Below are 15,823 nucleotides of genomic sequence, written 5' to 3'. Positions count from 1 at the left end.
TTTATCACGAACTTGAATAGCGTTCCGTTTCATTTCGGTCCAGTTTAAGCACTGCACACATCACCAGGAAGATTATGAATCGACACGTTCCCAATAATCTTCTTCTTCTTCTTCTTCTTCTTCTTCTTCTTCTTCTTCTTCTTCTTCTTCTTCTTCAGAGAACTCTCTCCAATCGTTTATTAGAGAGTAATGGCGGACTTGGATGTAGACTTTTCCATTTATTCATAAACTCAAGGATTTTCCACGTGCAGTACGTTCAGTAACTTAATTAACATTGCGCTAACAGCTTTATTTCTTTCTTCAATGAAGGCCGCAATTAGGATTCTTTTCGACCTTAGCCTTAATCGAACCTGACTAGTTGGCAAAAAGTACACTACTGAAGACGACCACTTGATTTTAATTTAGCACATACAGATACGGTGAAATATTGTTAATTGTTAAAGCAATCCGTAATATTTTGCTCCAAAACTAGTGAAAATATTTTAAAGAGTTGTTTACGTTTTGTGTGAAAATGAGGAGTATAAACAAAAAAAAGAAAATGAAAAGCAAGATTGGTTATGAACAGAGACCGGAAGTTTAGACATTATAAATCATTAAAATAGGCAGGCAAAAAAGCATCATAAATAGCTCAAATAGGCAGGCAAAAAGGCATTATAAATAGCTAAAATACGCAATAAAAGGCAATTTCAAAAACCTTGCACTAGACCACAACCTTGCACTTTCCACAAAGGGATTTCGGCAGCAAGAGAAGCTTTACATAAGTCGAATGAAAATTGATATTTTCGATTCGATGTTGCAATTACTGTTGGAAGCAAAGAAATCTTCTTCCCAGTAGCCTTGGAAAGTGCATTTTTGTATTTGGTTGTACTGATATGTTGCGATATGAAATATTTAGCTAGCTACAACAACGTCGCAATGAAAACTGAAAGAAAAATAATCGTTAAAAATAACGTTAGACCCGCACTCATTGTTGCCTTGTCAAATAAACGATAGTTAAAACGCTTACTGTTATACATTTTTGCACGGCAGCACTCATTGTTGCAAAGAGAATATGAACTGAGTGAAAGACAATAATATATATTCGCTAAGTTACTTTCGTTGTAGCGGTTATAGAAATAAATTAAAATATACCTGTAGGCAATTTTTAATAATAAATTAATAAATAATAGATAAATAATCAAATAAAAGCAAAAAAAGCATTTATTTTGTAAATTAGACATTTATATTTAAAAAGGCAGAAAAGGGCAACATAAAACTGTGACGTTTCAATCACAAAGGTATAATTCGTACAGATTTACTTTCAAAATGAAGATAGATTTAACACATTTGAAAAGGCATTCTGCCAAAGTTCCGGTCTCTGCTTATGAATGTGTTATCAGCAACGATGGGAAAATTGTTGTTGGTAACAGAATGATGCAAACGTTAAGCTTCGTTGTTATACACTTGAATCATGGATTGCAAAAACGTCCTAAGTCAGTTTTTTTTTCTTAGGGACTGAAATCCATACTCTTAACTTCAATACATCAATCTGTAAAAAAAACATTCTACGTCAGATGCCTCTGTAGCATTGTGTTGGTCTGTTTAAATCGTCGATGCATTCAAAACGATTCCATGTCACCGACTTAGAACGTTTTAGCTGCCTACCATAAAACTGACTCAGAACCTGTACAGACTGGATGTAATGGATTTCAAAAATTGGTGGCAGGAGTTTCATAAAATAAATTGAGTTTCAGAGGAAACAAGAGAAAGGAATATTTCTAAGAAAAACAAAATTAATTTTGACATAAGTTCTCTCATGCAATTTACTTATGGAAGTCCGAAAAAGGGCACAATCACAGCTAAACCCTTTATTGATTTCATGATACTACAGACCTACAAATTTTCGCATCTTGCAAATCCAAATCCTACTCTTCCAACAAAACCAGGGTATGCACCACAAAAAGTGCCTTTTAAGGAACAGAATCTTAATGCCATTCGAACTCATCTTCCACATAGGCTATACCTCCAGAATTTATGGATTTCTACCAAGAAATATTGAAATGGTGATGTAAGTGAGGGTGACAATGTACATGATATCGGTGACAAAGAAACTAGGCGAGTTCAAATACATTATGTATGGATGGTACAAATGAGCATATTATGGACTGAGACTAATCTAGGCCAGTTAAAATACATCAATATGTATGAAATAAATATATTGTGTGAGATAATTTAGTTTGCATTACAAATTTTTTCGTAATACGCAAAAACGTTCTGTCAGGCCAAAAGAAATGCATGTAAACCACAGTAAATAAAAGTAAAAATAATATTAACAGCAAGAAATTATAATACACTGAGATATGATATAAAATATCACTTTTTACGTGTTTTAAATTTCATGGTTTGCGAGCGAGTTTTTCATTGTTTTCCGACAAACTACTCTGGATGACTTAGAACGTTTTTGTAACTCATGATTCACTTGCAAATTAACTAAGAGTGCTACTGTTGAAAAACAAGACGAAACACCAGTCGGCATTTTCACTGTAACCTCGAAAATCGCGTTTGCTGCAACAGAGTCTGAGCAACCTCGAGTATCTCACTTAAAGTACCGTAATGAAATGTTACCTACACACTTCGCTGAAGTTAGCGTTGAATTGTGGTAGTGGTTATGAAGTAGTCGAACAGAGGGTGCTCATGTTCATGACAAGTCTAATTATTATTCTGTTGTGCTTTAATGCCACGGATATGTAGAATATGTGATGTAATATTATTTCTTTATTTAATGTAATCGAAAAATAGCAGCGTATAAACTGTTATTAATTAGCTGTATGTATGGGTATAACTTTTGCTGTCCTCTGACCCAGGTTACATGAGAACATACGATCGGTTCGTTTTGAGTTGGATGGCTCTGACATTTGGCATCTTAAGAATGTATATATACTAACTTGCCCAATATATTTACTATTTAAAGTTAATTTACATCCTAATGCTAAAATTTAAAATGTACATCTTATAACTTTGTTTGCCATTTTCTAATGACAGTGTCAACATATAAATTTAGTGAAATGTTAGATGACAGAGCACAATTTATTGTAAGCTTCAGTATTTTTTAGCATATTTACAATTTTTGCTCTAGTGTGTATTTCTGTGTGTGTGTAATTGGAGTTTAACATTTCAGTAATATGCAATGGGGTACTTTTCTGTTCAATTACTCATCAAATTTCATTTCTGTCAATCCGATTCAATGCTTTACTACAATCTAAAAACAACATAACATGAATATGTGTTTCTTTATTGAATTCGTGTTGTTTTGATAATGTTTTAAAATAAAAATATTTTCTGTGTAGAAGCGTTGTTTCCTAAATTCACTTGTTTATTTTTTAAGTAATATGTTTTTGTGCAATTTATTCTTGGTGTGATTATTTCTTAATAGAGCGTGTACTCCGTAATAAGTAGGATAGGGCTATTTCTCTGCAACTCTGACACAATTTCTGTCTCGCTTTTAAAATTAAGTTTATCAATGTCTGTTTCCAATCTGAAGGGATGTCTTCCTTCCTTTTGTTTAACCTCCCCTTTTTTCGACTTACACACTACTACTACAGATTATCTGTTCGTACACTAGACATCTTACCATTACAGTCTTCCGTGTTTTTGGGATCGGTATAACGCAAAGCCACTGCTGAGATATCACAGGACAATCACAAGACAAGGGAGACGACACCCAGCTCCGTTGACAGAAAATAAAATTCTTCTATTGCCCACATCGGGAATCGAACCTCGAACCGCTTAGGTGGGAATTGCATGAGCTATCCACATAGTAGCCACAATGGCGAACACTTCGAATTGTTTTATACTGTTATTGTCGAATCCATATTCCTATACTTGATAATGGTACTTATATTTTCAAGTGTACTTAATGCATCGTGTACATTGGTTCTCAGATATTAGACTGATTTCATAACAATTCAAAATTAAATCAGAATTCCAATCATCTTGACTGTTGACGTTATCTACTCATACAAATAAATAGAAATGGCAAAGTAAAATCCACATGTTGTACAAATTTTTCATTGGATAATTATTATCTTGTTTCAGATGCGGCACAGCGAGTGGTTGCCAAGAGACCTGTCGTGGAGATGGACGGTGATGAGATGACGCGCATCATTTGGGCTAGAATTAAGGAGAAGCTTATTTTCCCATATGTGAAGGTAAGACAAAATTGGACCACTACAATGGTTTGCTTCTCAAGGTCATACCATAGTTAGATAACAATATGATTGCATCACTGATGAATGCCTCTCCAAAGAAGTTTATATAAACCTCACAAATTACCGGTATTTCCCTTAGAGTTGTTTTCCCGTATTGCTGAAAGTGCCACACTGCCGATTTTATTAGAGTCTTACTTACTGATTTAAAATTTTGGCTAAGAACCTAAAGAAGCATCTGAATAACTTCTAAAATACGTAATAATAATAATAATAATAATAATAATAGTAATAATAATAATAATAATAATAATCGTAATAGGTGTTGACATTTCTTCATAGGCGGAGAGAGAAACGTTTCCTTGGGAGGGGGGGGGGGGCAAAGCAGAAAACCATAGAATTTCCATATAACGGAGTTATGTGGGACATCATTTACCTCCTCCCCCCATTATAGCTTGACCGTGGTACATTATATCGGAATATGATCATTTAATAAAGGTATTTTCGGGGGGCATGTTTCTTGTAGTATTACATCCATATCGGCGATGTTTCGGACCGAGTTGTATAGGGCGTGAACTGCAGGTCAACTACAAATTGTAATAGGGCATAACTTAGTACAATCTCCCTCTTTTTCGCTCTCATACAGAAACACATGCATGCATCAATAAAACTACGTAACAGTGCTAACAGAAACTTTTTTATATTAAGCTTACCTTCCTGAAGATATATGAAATGTAAATTCTAATTATTTTATTTTATTTCGTCTTTACGTATGGTTCGTATTACACATTATACCGGGATCATTTTTTTTTCTGCATTTTTGTGCAATATGTTATTAATATTTCTCCAAGTGGCGGTCTGAACACCCGCAGACTTCTAACACATGAGTACAGGCTGGGGGGGGGGGAAATTTACAGTGCTTCCATTCCTCAAATGAGGTATAGCAATTCTTATACATTCAGAAATTTAAAATAAATATTATAGGCCAAGGACATGATCTGAAGACAATAATTCATAAATTTAAGCACAGAAACTTAATCATAAACAAAAGCAAAATAGATCTTTTGAATTCAATGTTTTGTAACGTTAATAGAAAAAAAAAAAGAGTTTAGACAAGTTGGGGGGGGGGGGGCAGTGCCCCTCCCATGCCACTCTATAACTCCGCCAGTGCATTTCTTTAATAAAAATTTAAGAAAATGTAGCAACTTCAAACACATGCAAAAATTATACTTCTGTAAGGATTGATTGAAAGAGAGGAAATCTTGTAAACCAATTGCATACTTTATCATTGTGCTGAAATTTCTAATAGATGAACGACAAGAACTTACCAGCTGTGAAGACAGTAGGCCTATGCTAAGTTTCTTATTACTATGTAACGGATGTATGTCTGAACACGTCCCGTGTCCACACCTGTGAAGTAACTGTTAGCGCTCTGGCCGCGAAACCAGGTGGCCCGGGTTCGATTCCCGGTCGAGGCAAGTTACCTGGTTGAGGTTTTTTTCCGGGGTTTTCCCTCAAAATGAGCAAATGCCTGGGTAACTATCGGTGCTGGACTCCGGACTCATTTCACCGGCATTATCACGTTCATCTCATTCAGACGTTAAATCAACCTAAGATGTTGATAAAGCGTCGTAAAATAACCTACTAAAAAAAAGTCCCGCGCCGTAGCGTCGTGGTCTAAGGCATCATGCCTAGGACCGACCGCCCCCATCATGGAATCCGCGCAGGTTCGAGTTCTCATGTGGAAGAAATATTCTCATGAAATTTCAGTCAGTCATATGTCATATGGAACTGGTGTCCATCCAGCATCGCGATGAATTTGGGGATCTACGATAGGTAGGAAACTTGGTTTCGGACACCACTTATAACGGCTGGAGAGATCATCGTGCTGACCACACGTCCTTCTTTCTGACTGGATGATCGTCCACCTTTGCTGAGGCATGTGGACGTTAGGCCTAGAAATAGGTTTCACTTAGTGCTGTACCGTTCAGAAGGTGAGATAGGCAAAGTAACAGCGTTCTTAGCGGTGATGCATTGCGTCGTCTTTCGACCATCAGTATCGTATATTATTACATTACATTACATTTCATTATAGATGTAATTAATTGGCTTACCTTACAGATATTGGAATTGTCGACCATCCTCTCTAAAGTAACATATCTTTTGAAAAGATTAATAGACACATTGGATGTTGTCTCAATCGATAGAACCTATAGGTAGCCTATGCCACAAAGTTTTTTCTTCAGTTAGGACGCAACTTATGCGCCACATTTTTTATTTTATTACAAATGAGCCGATTTCTTTCACTTTTTCATTAAGTTCTGGATTGTTGAATCAGGTGCTTGTGAACTCCAGGATATTTTCTTAGAAATAATAGCACGACACGTTTAGTGCGTCTTCGTAATATATAGGGTGATTCACGAAGGTGGTGCAATATTCTAAGATCTCAATTATGATATCATTGTGAAGGAAAAAGTTCATTATATACATATGTCCGATTTTGAATAGGTTTGGAAATAAGCATGGTTCTTGCTTCCGTAACACAGATTCTTGTGAACTTCGCTCGAGCGTTTAGAATTATACTGTACTGTAAATAACTACACTGCTTGGAACAATGGACAGAATATTCCATAAAAATTCACAACAAACTGCGAATTGGATCCACTGTCGACAATTTTGTTTGATTTATTACCAGTATACGTACTACATTGACGCGTGCAGTTCACTCTCGCGTGAATGCATGCCTTCCTGTAGAAAGTGGGGACTTTGAAAACCAGCTTGAATACAAATTTTTCTGGTGAGTAATAACGTGAATGTACATTAATACATTTATAATACATCTAGTACCATTTTCCTAAATATTTAAATGCTTATAAGTTCATAACTTCCACTTCTATGTTCAATTTTCAAGTGTGTAGCTTAGTCAATGTTTAAAATATGACATACACTACCGGTCAAAAGTTTTCGATCACCAATCACAACTATGGATTTGAGGCGTCTAGAATCAAAACCCTCCAAGTCCATAAAACAAAATTTGTGGGAAAATGGAAAAAACTGTTTCCATATAAATAAACATTCTTGGGATATAAACAATGCTTTTATCAAATATTTTATTATCATTAGATACGTTCAAATAAATTACAGGATTGCCCCTTCATTGAAACTAACAAATTCGTGATGTTAAATTAGCACCTAACTGATTTTGAAACTGAAAAGTGTATACATTTGAATATATATTACACTTTTTAAGTTCATACAAATTTTACACAATATTGTCACATTCCTCTTCCTCCAGATTAACAGTTTCTTCTTCGTCTTCTTATTCTTCACGTTCAATTCTATTGTTTTTCTTGTTACTTCCTTTGCAACAACGGTGTCAGTTCTATAGTTAAACTCATCTTGCACTGTTACCTGTTCTTTCAATGCAGATCGTCTTAAAATAAATCTTTTACTGGCACTGAACTTAAAATAGCAGGAGATCTTAAAATTATGTCTGCCTCTTTCTTGCAGTCTTGAAGAGGTACGCCTACATCTTCATTTTCAAGATTAAAGACTGTTCCATGTTTGCCAATAATATATTTATATTCTTCCTTATTTCTTTTTCGATTACTCCAAATATGCGATTGGGAGGGAGAAATGAATGCCCAACCACAGGAAATGTAATTTACACTTTTTTAATAGTTGGAGGTGCTTCAGTGAGTGGCCATTTAGACCACATTCCAATCATTGTTGTATTTTTATTTTGTGCAGTAATAAAATTGTCTTATTGCTGATTATCTGATGAAGAGTAGAAAACGGAATGGAACTTCTTTATGTCCAACAAAGTTAAACTGTTGGATTTCCATTTACTGCCAACAGCATGATTACAAGCTGGTATAGCAGGAGGGCACAAGAGGAGTACCGACAAAATTATGTAATTAATTATTAATTGGTAAGAACATTTTTGTAACTCACTGCTCATTCTATCCACCATTTCTCTGAATATTATTAGAGTAGAAATTAAACTTAATAAGGTTTAACAAGAGCTTAACCACACAAATAATAAATCAACATCGCACAGCTGAGGAATGCTGGGTAAAGCAGTCTCACAACCTGATTGGCAGAAAGGGACTTGGAGGTTTTTGAAACTAACAATGGCCGAAATTCAGTTGGATCTAGCGGATATTGAAACTAACCCTAACTTTTGTCCAGCATTTTCAGAGGAATCCAGCAGATATTGCAGAAAAATAATGCCAGCATCGGATTGGCCATGCGAAGATACACAGAAAAATAACTTTATCTCATTTTTTTTCTTTGATGGACTAGGCGGGTCTTGATTCTAGACGCCTCATTTGTGGTTAAAACAGGGATTTCGTTTTGAATATTCTATCATATCATAATGCTAGACAGAGAAAATATTTACTTTGTTGGTCTATTTAGTTTTTCCGATGTGTTTGTAGGTCTTCATTGAAATAAAGTACAGTATATAGTTGTTTTCATAGCTGATCGAAAACTTTTGACCGGTAGTGTATATGTTTACATGAACTTTTTTCACTACAATATCAGAAATAATTTCCTGCATTATTGCACGATTTTATCATAAATGAAAATTCTGCTGTTGTAATGTGTACAAATGCCACAAACTAAACCGAATTGCACTGAATGGAAGCAGCTGTGTATTAATGTCTAACCTTGACGTCCCTTCAGCCTATATTATCTGTCCATGCTACACAACACAAAACTTTCCGACTTTCGATCTACTAAGGGAAATGTTCTGTAAATTATTTCCTCTGCAGTCAAGTTTATTCTATAACAGTGAAAGGCCGATGGCATTTACCTGAGCGATTGTTCTGTGTAAACTGGTATGAGATTTTAATCTTCCACGGTAACTGTATTCAAAGGTAGACGTTTGCATATTCCACTTGTGCTGGAACTTAACATCTTAAATATTTCGGAACTGCATACAGATTCCATCTTTAGAGCAAGAGACTTGTCCTACTCTGTTGAGCCTGCTTTGTCTGAACACTCCAAATAACTGGGCGGGGGGGAGGGGGCAACATGCTTTCACGTCATAAACAGTTATTTGGATTAACTCATTGTTTTACAGCCTGAAACCTCCCATAATGTGTAAAAACTTTTTTCATACTACGTTATTAATTTATATAGAAAATGAAAAATATCAAATGAAGCCTGTAGTGCTTTCTCTTAAAGCAGTAGCAAGTTCATCTGTTTCTTTCTAGCAAGAAAAACAACTTAATGATTTTTTTTTTTTGCCTTCACATTCATTCGATCGTGTTATAAAGATAGTGTTACATTTGATAGTAACTGTAGTGGCTTTTCATCTGCTTTATCTTGGCTTCCCACATTTGGCGGTATTTTTCTCTGAGAAATGATTGCTTAAATATACTTAAGCAATTCCTTTATCTTTTGTGTTCAATAATTTGTGTGTTAAGAAATCTTAAATGTTATCTGGATGACTGTAGTATTTACTTTCCACGAAACAAATATCGGCAAGTTCAAATAGAATATGATTGCAGCAGATTTTCTCCTGCTGTTATTATTAACAATTTTTCCGTGATTCGAAGTTATCCACAACACTGGTACAGTTAGTAACGGGAACTGTACTATATCGGTACCGTCTTCTTTCTCCACTCCCTCTCCCCCCCCCCCCCACGAACATTCCATGGAGAATCGCCAATCAATCGAAAATGTCATTTGTTTTGGGACATCTCCCCCAAAAATATTTTTCAAAGTCGTATTTGCTCTTTCTCGACATTTTCGATTTCTTCTTCTCTTTGTCTCTTCCAGTTAGTTAGATAAATAGATTATGGAGAAACCGCAATGTGGCAACGAGGACTTTTGGCCAAGTTGCTCGTAGGCTCAGGTTTCTCAGAAAGCTTTCTATCTATCACTAATGACGTATCGCTGGCTCCCAATGTCATTGTCCTATTGAGTCTTTTTTTTTTTTTTTAAGTCGACACAGTTGTGCTCGTGTCACTGTTATTAAATTTTAGCATAAAATGACACATAGATGTAGTATTGCACAGTGAGTGAAGTTGTGTGTTAACAAATTCATCCCATGTAATTAGACGACGATTTTCGGAAAGATTTCCCAGGTGATAACGTTCCAACCCGCAAAATGATCCATGGTGAATCAATTATACGAAAATAATCTACATATCCTGGAAGAACTGAAAAATAGCATCCAGAAAAACATCGCCTTCATTTCTCGACGGAAACTGCAGCGAGTGATACATAACTTCTTAAATAGGTGCTACAATAATGTTTCAAACAACAAGGCAAGCTGAATAATTTCAAGGGAAAAATTGCTCCAGGGTCGGGTATCGAACCCGGGACCTTTGGCTGAGTGCGCCAACGCTCTACCATGTGAGCTAACCAGGAACTATACCAGATCCCGGCTCAATTTTCCCCTTACATCCAGTCTACACCTGTGGAGTAATGGTTAGTGTGTCTGACCGCAAAACCAGATGGCTCGGATTCGAATCCCGGTAGGGGCAAGTTACCTGGTTAAGGTTTTTTCTGGTGTTTTCCCTCAACTCAAATGAGAAAATGGTGGATAGCTTTGATGCTGGACCCCGGACTCATTTCACCGAGATTTCATTTCATTCAGACGCTAAATAACCTGAGATGTTGATATGTCATAAAATAACCCAATAAAAAAAAACTTTATATCCACATACCTCAAGTGGGTTGATAGAATGCCAAAGCCCAGCATTGAGTGCACACTTACTGTGTGACTTAAATTTGTGGTTTTGTGTCATCGAAGCATTAACGCTTATTATACGTCACACAGTAAGTGTGCATTCAATGCTGGGCTCTGGCGTTCTGTCAACCCACTTGAGGTATGAGAATATAAGAGGAGAATTGATCCGGGATCTGGTATTGTTCCTGGTAGTCGTTAGAGCGTTGACTCAGCCGAAGGTCTCGGGTTCGATACCTGGCTCTGGAACATTTTTCTCTTGAAATTATTCAAGTCAGCTTTACAGAGAGTTATATCTGAAAAGCCAGATTTGTATAACAAGGTCTTCTTTTTTAGCATTTCCTTTCTTAATTTGGATGAATAAATTATGTTTTAACTGCATAGTATATTTGATATTAATAGTTTTTGGTGGTCAAATTGTGAATACTTCACTGGGTATTACAGAGAACGTGCTTTCTGCATAACCAGAGCCCCTAAGAGATTCGGCTGAGAACCCAGTTTACTGCGTTGCTAATTTTCTACTATCTTTTCACGCAATAAACTAATGTACTTTTGGTAATTTGCTAGGAGACGTCGTTGCATATAGACCACGGTTAAAAGAAGTATTTTCCCTGGACCAAAAATACAAGATGCGTTGCTCGTTTCACCTTATTATGAATAACTTAAGTGTCGGGGAAAGTGTCTTATTTTAGGTTATAATTCAGAACTTCTTCAATATTTAATAAGATGTTTAGGATTAGTGTAAAACTGGCCTATGTGCAACGACATCTCCTAGCAAATTACCGTACTTTTTGCTTTTTCTTAGTATATTGTGTAATTTAACTTCAGAGCTAACTAGGGTTTTAAGAACAATGGCTGTCTCACTTATTTTTATTAATGGTTTAAGTTATAATTTAAAGATAGCTTCGTGCATAGGCTGCGTGCGTGTGATTTTTCTTCTATTTTGCAACTGCTGCCTTGCTTCCACTGTAATAATGTGTTTATTGAAAAGTTACTGTATAAACAATTGAGAAATATGAGTCCACATACAATGCAATGTTATGCAATATTAAATTTCATATCAACCATGACATCGTCATTTAGAACTTTACAGTATAATGACAGGTTATGACGCTGATACCTCTATTACTAGTACGCCTATATCAGAAATGACAACTTCCCAATCAAATATTAAAAAGGTGCAATGAAATAATTATAAAATATCAGGGGCGTACGCAAGTGGGGGGGAGTTACCTCTTTGAACTTTTAAAAAAAATGGCATATTTAGATTTGAATAATTTTGTACCCATAATCGTTTCCTCTTCTCTAATTTTTAATTGTCAGAGTAACAAAATCTACATCGACAGAAGGCATAGTCCTCCTGCCGCTCCTTCAATACAATCCCTGCGCTTGGTGCTGTGGTATGTTCGAATTATAACAATGCTATTTTTAATCTATTACAGAGAGACCTACCAACTAATAAAATGATGCTGACACAATATGAAATTTAACTTGTTGTGAAACATAGGACTATTGAAAAGGTTGTTTTGACGGTTCTGCAGTGCATATGTTGTTAAATATTGTGCATTGTACATTTGAAACTCATTTTAACCCAGATAAGCCCAAACATTTTTTGTGATAAAAATATAGTAGCACATTAGTTACTCTCAAAAATCGTTTAAATGATATTGAAATAAACTGAAACAAGGAACGTATATTTTCTAAAGCTAACAAATACTACCAACATTATCGCACAACTTATAAAATGTCCCTAACACCAATAATGACATAATATCCGAAGGCACTGCAACTGTCCTTAAAAAAGGACGGTGGGAAAATCTGGGTTAAGAGCGGTATTCACCCATTCGTAACTTTGAGTTCTTAGTTTACTGTGAAACGTTCATTTAACGTTTTGTTCATTTGACAGTTCATATTTTTACTATAAACTTCACATTATAATATGTCTAAGTGGCCGCAAAGCTAAATTTTACAATTGTTTAGCAAAAAGTTGCTTAGTGATTCTTGCGAGGTTAGTGAAAATTTCACATTAGCAAATGTTTTCTTTGCAGAAGCAGTGTGATGTTGTCATGAACATTCTTCCCAGAACAAGTTTCACATCCCCATGTGAAAACTCAGTTGATGATGATGATGATGATGATGATGATACACAAAATTTTAAATACCGATAATGTAACTTGTAAATAATTTTAATAAAGACCTCCCTGATAAAATTATGTGCGTGCCACTGTTAAACATTGGTGTGTAGTCTATTATTTTCTCTTCATATAAATTATAAAGGAATAATAATTATATAATCCGTTTTGACATAAATTACGTTTCCAGTATATCTGATTATACAGGGCAAGTCAAACATAAAGGAGCGGCACTTTTGCTGTCTCCCATTCTGACAATCAGGTCATCAGGTTAGAAGAGTAACATTCTTACTATTTCAAGGCATTGCAGTCTGATAAGTGACCTTTCTCGTAACTATTGAATTATTTAATTTGAGGAAATGGAGAGAATCTGACATGAATTTGAGAGCATTGAAGATACTGGAGCAAAAAGGGGATAGCTCCATTTTTTTGTCAGATTGCACTTTAAGATCGGTATGTATAAAACGGAGGAGCCTGCTTCAGCTGGTGCAAAAAAGAGGTAGCTTCATGCTTTCGTAATGAAGAGAATGAGGAAAAACTTTTGCCTCCAACATTCATTCGGAGCAAGAAAGAAGTAACTCCAAAGCTACTACCCAGGAAATGATCTTAAATTTCAATAGCCATTTCAGTTCATTATTTAAGAAGACTGTGGTCAACAAGAGGAAGCACAAGTTTGCTTTATCCTCATATCGCGTACTGCAGTATGCACAGAATGACATTCAATGCGGTGTTTTTGTCAGTGTTTCTGTGAAGGAACATTATGTTCTACAAAAAGATGGTGTTAGACTGGCCTTACCTAATGATTTTTATTCTGCATCTCTACCACTCAAGCGACCGAAGTACCTTCAAGTAAAAGAACTAGCAACAAAATATGTACCGTGCAACTGTATCATCATCATTCTGACTAGAGCATCTGAGACAATACCTGATGATATTAATAAACAGTTACAATTAATAGATGACCATAATAAACACCTACTTGTGAAATTTTATTTATTATTATTTAATCTTATTTTTCTTATTAGGAAGTTTTTAAGTATGATATCTTGAAATAACTACTCTCCAGTGCAAAAAGAAGGCAGCTCCAACAGGTTTATTGTGAATGTGATACAGTTGTGTAAATTAAAAAAATTAAAACACATCACGAGAAAGTTGTGTTTCTTGCTGAACTATCTCAAATCAATGCAAAAATTTTGGTTAAAATATTACATCCTTTCACATTCAGTTTTTTGTATCTCCTGAAAAGTTTATAAAAATGGAGCTACCCCCTTTTTACACCTGTGTCTTTAATTGCTCAAAATGGTCAGGAAGATCCAATGCTACAAAGTAGTGTTCCTTCTGATCGAGAATGGAACTTATTTCTTGCCTTTAATTTAATGTGTAACACTTTTATTAAGCCGCCAATGCTTATCTACTATAATAGTCATTTACATGAATAAGATTTTTACATGAACGTTTTCTATACCATTTTTTGTATCATCTTCAGATGCATTATAATTAAAATTAACAATTAACATTTGTAAATGATTAATGTTATCTGTAAAAGCTCTGGCGATGTACTTGCCAGATTTTAATGTAAAGAGACTGCCAGTTCCTTAGGTTTGACTCATTCTGTATAATATGCTGTACAGGGAGACCCAACGAAAACTGGAATCAGCCGTCATCCACTCTGCTTCGTCCCATATAATATTATTCTATTAAATGAATAAATAAATGAAATAATGGGTAACAAATTAAATTAATAAACAATAAAGAAATATGCGAAATGAATAAATTATAAATGAAACATGACATTAGGTCTATTTACCAAATTTAAATGTATTGCTCAAAATGACCAACCTCCACATCCAAAGATTTTTGGAACTCAATTCCAAGTGCACTCGAATGTCATTAATTCTTTCGTTCATTTCTTATTTACGACAGTTCGTTTTTGTCACACACAGATCCCTTAACTCTCCAGTCATGAAGTTTATAAGAGTATGATTGTGTTGTGAAGAAACTCGTATTTCCAGATACTCTGGTCTAGAATATCACTTCAATTTCTTGTATTTTTCTTTGTTACTAAACCTTCCACAATGAAAATTCTCTAAGCTACAGTTAAAGCCATTTCGCTTTCTTTATTTGTCAGACACTATCACTCTCACGAATGTCACAGTGAACACAACACGCAGCCAATATGAGTGCATTCCTACTTCACCGAACTATACTCCAGATTGCTGGTGGGATTCCCTGCTACACGTTCCCACAACATTCGTGGTCTTGTGTGCGCTGCTAGGAACTCCACCGCTTGTTGGATCTCACGATATATCCGTGTATATATAGTGTGTCCCAGAAGTTCGTGTATTAAATTTAAGGGGTGGCAGAAGAGGCCAAAACAACCCTACCATTGAACTCTGAACAGAGTTCACAGTAATGGACCATTGCCTCTTGGACTCTTTCAAAGAACCCAGGATAATGCATATCGAGTCTGCTGTGGCCAAAATTCTGTTTCTTAGGTCCTCCTCAACATTTACAGGACTAGTGTACACGAACATACTCATGTGGCCCCATAAGAAAAACTCCAGGATGCTGAGGTGAGGATATCATGGAGACTAAGCAACAGATCCATTGTGGTTAATCCACCTGTCTGGAAAGACATTGTCTAGAAATGCACGGACGTTATGTGTGAAATGTGGGGTAGTCATCATGCTGCAATCACATGTGTTGCCTTACCACTAAGAGAATCTCCTCCAATAAAGAGGGAGAGTTTCTTGGAAAAGGTTTCGCTGTTGAGATAGATTGGAAGTAAAATGGGATCAACCATATCA

At 35.6% G+C, this 15,823-nt stretch overlaps 1 protein-coding gene across 1 annotated transcript in view; it reads left to right on the top strand.

The window, feature by feature from the left end:
- LOC138704994 (isocitrate dehydrogenase [NADP] cytoplasmic-like) overlaps positions 1-15,823 on the top strand; it is a 216,327-nt gene that overhangs the window by 162,067 nt on the left and 38,437 nt on the right. The window contains exon 2 of the mRNA XM_069833511.1: positions 4,075-4,187. Coding sequence (XP_069689612.1) covers positions 4,075-4,187 — 113 coding nt within the window. The remainder of the gene's footprint in view (positions 1-4,074; positions 4,188-15,823) is intronic.

The sequence above is a fragment of the Periplaneta americana genome, chromosome 8, assembly GCF_040183065.1.
Source record: "Periplaneta americana isolate PAMFEO1 chromosome 8, P.americana_PAMFEO1_priV1, whole genome shotgun sequence".
In the NCBI taxonomy this organism is placed as follows: domain Eukaryota; kingdom Metazoa; phylum Arthropoda; class Insecta; order Blattodea; family Blattidae; genus Periplaneta; species Periplaneta americana.
The sequence above is the reverse complement of the archived record's forward strand: the minus strand, read 5'-3'. Positions and strand labels throughout refer to the sequence as shown.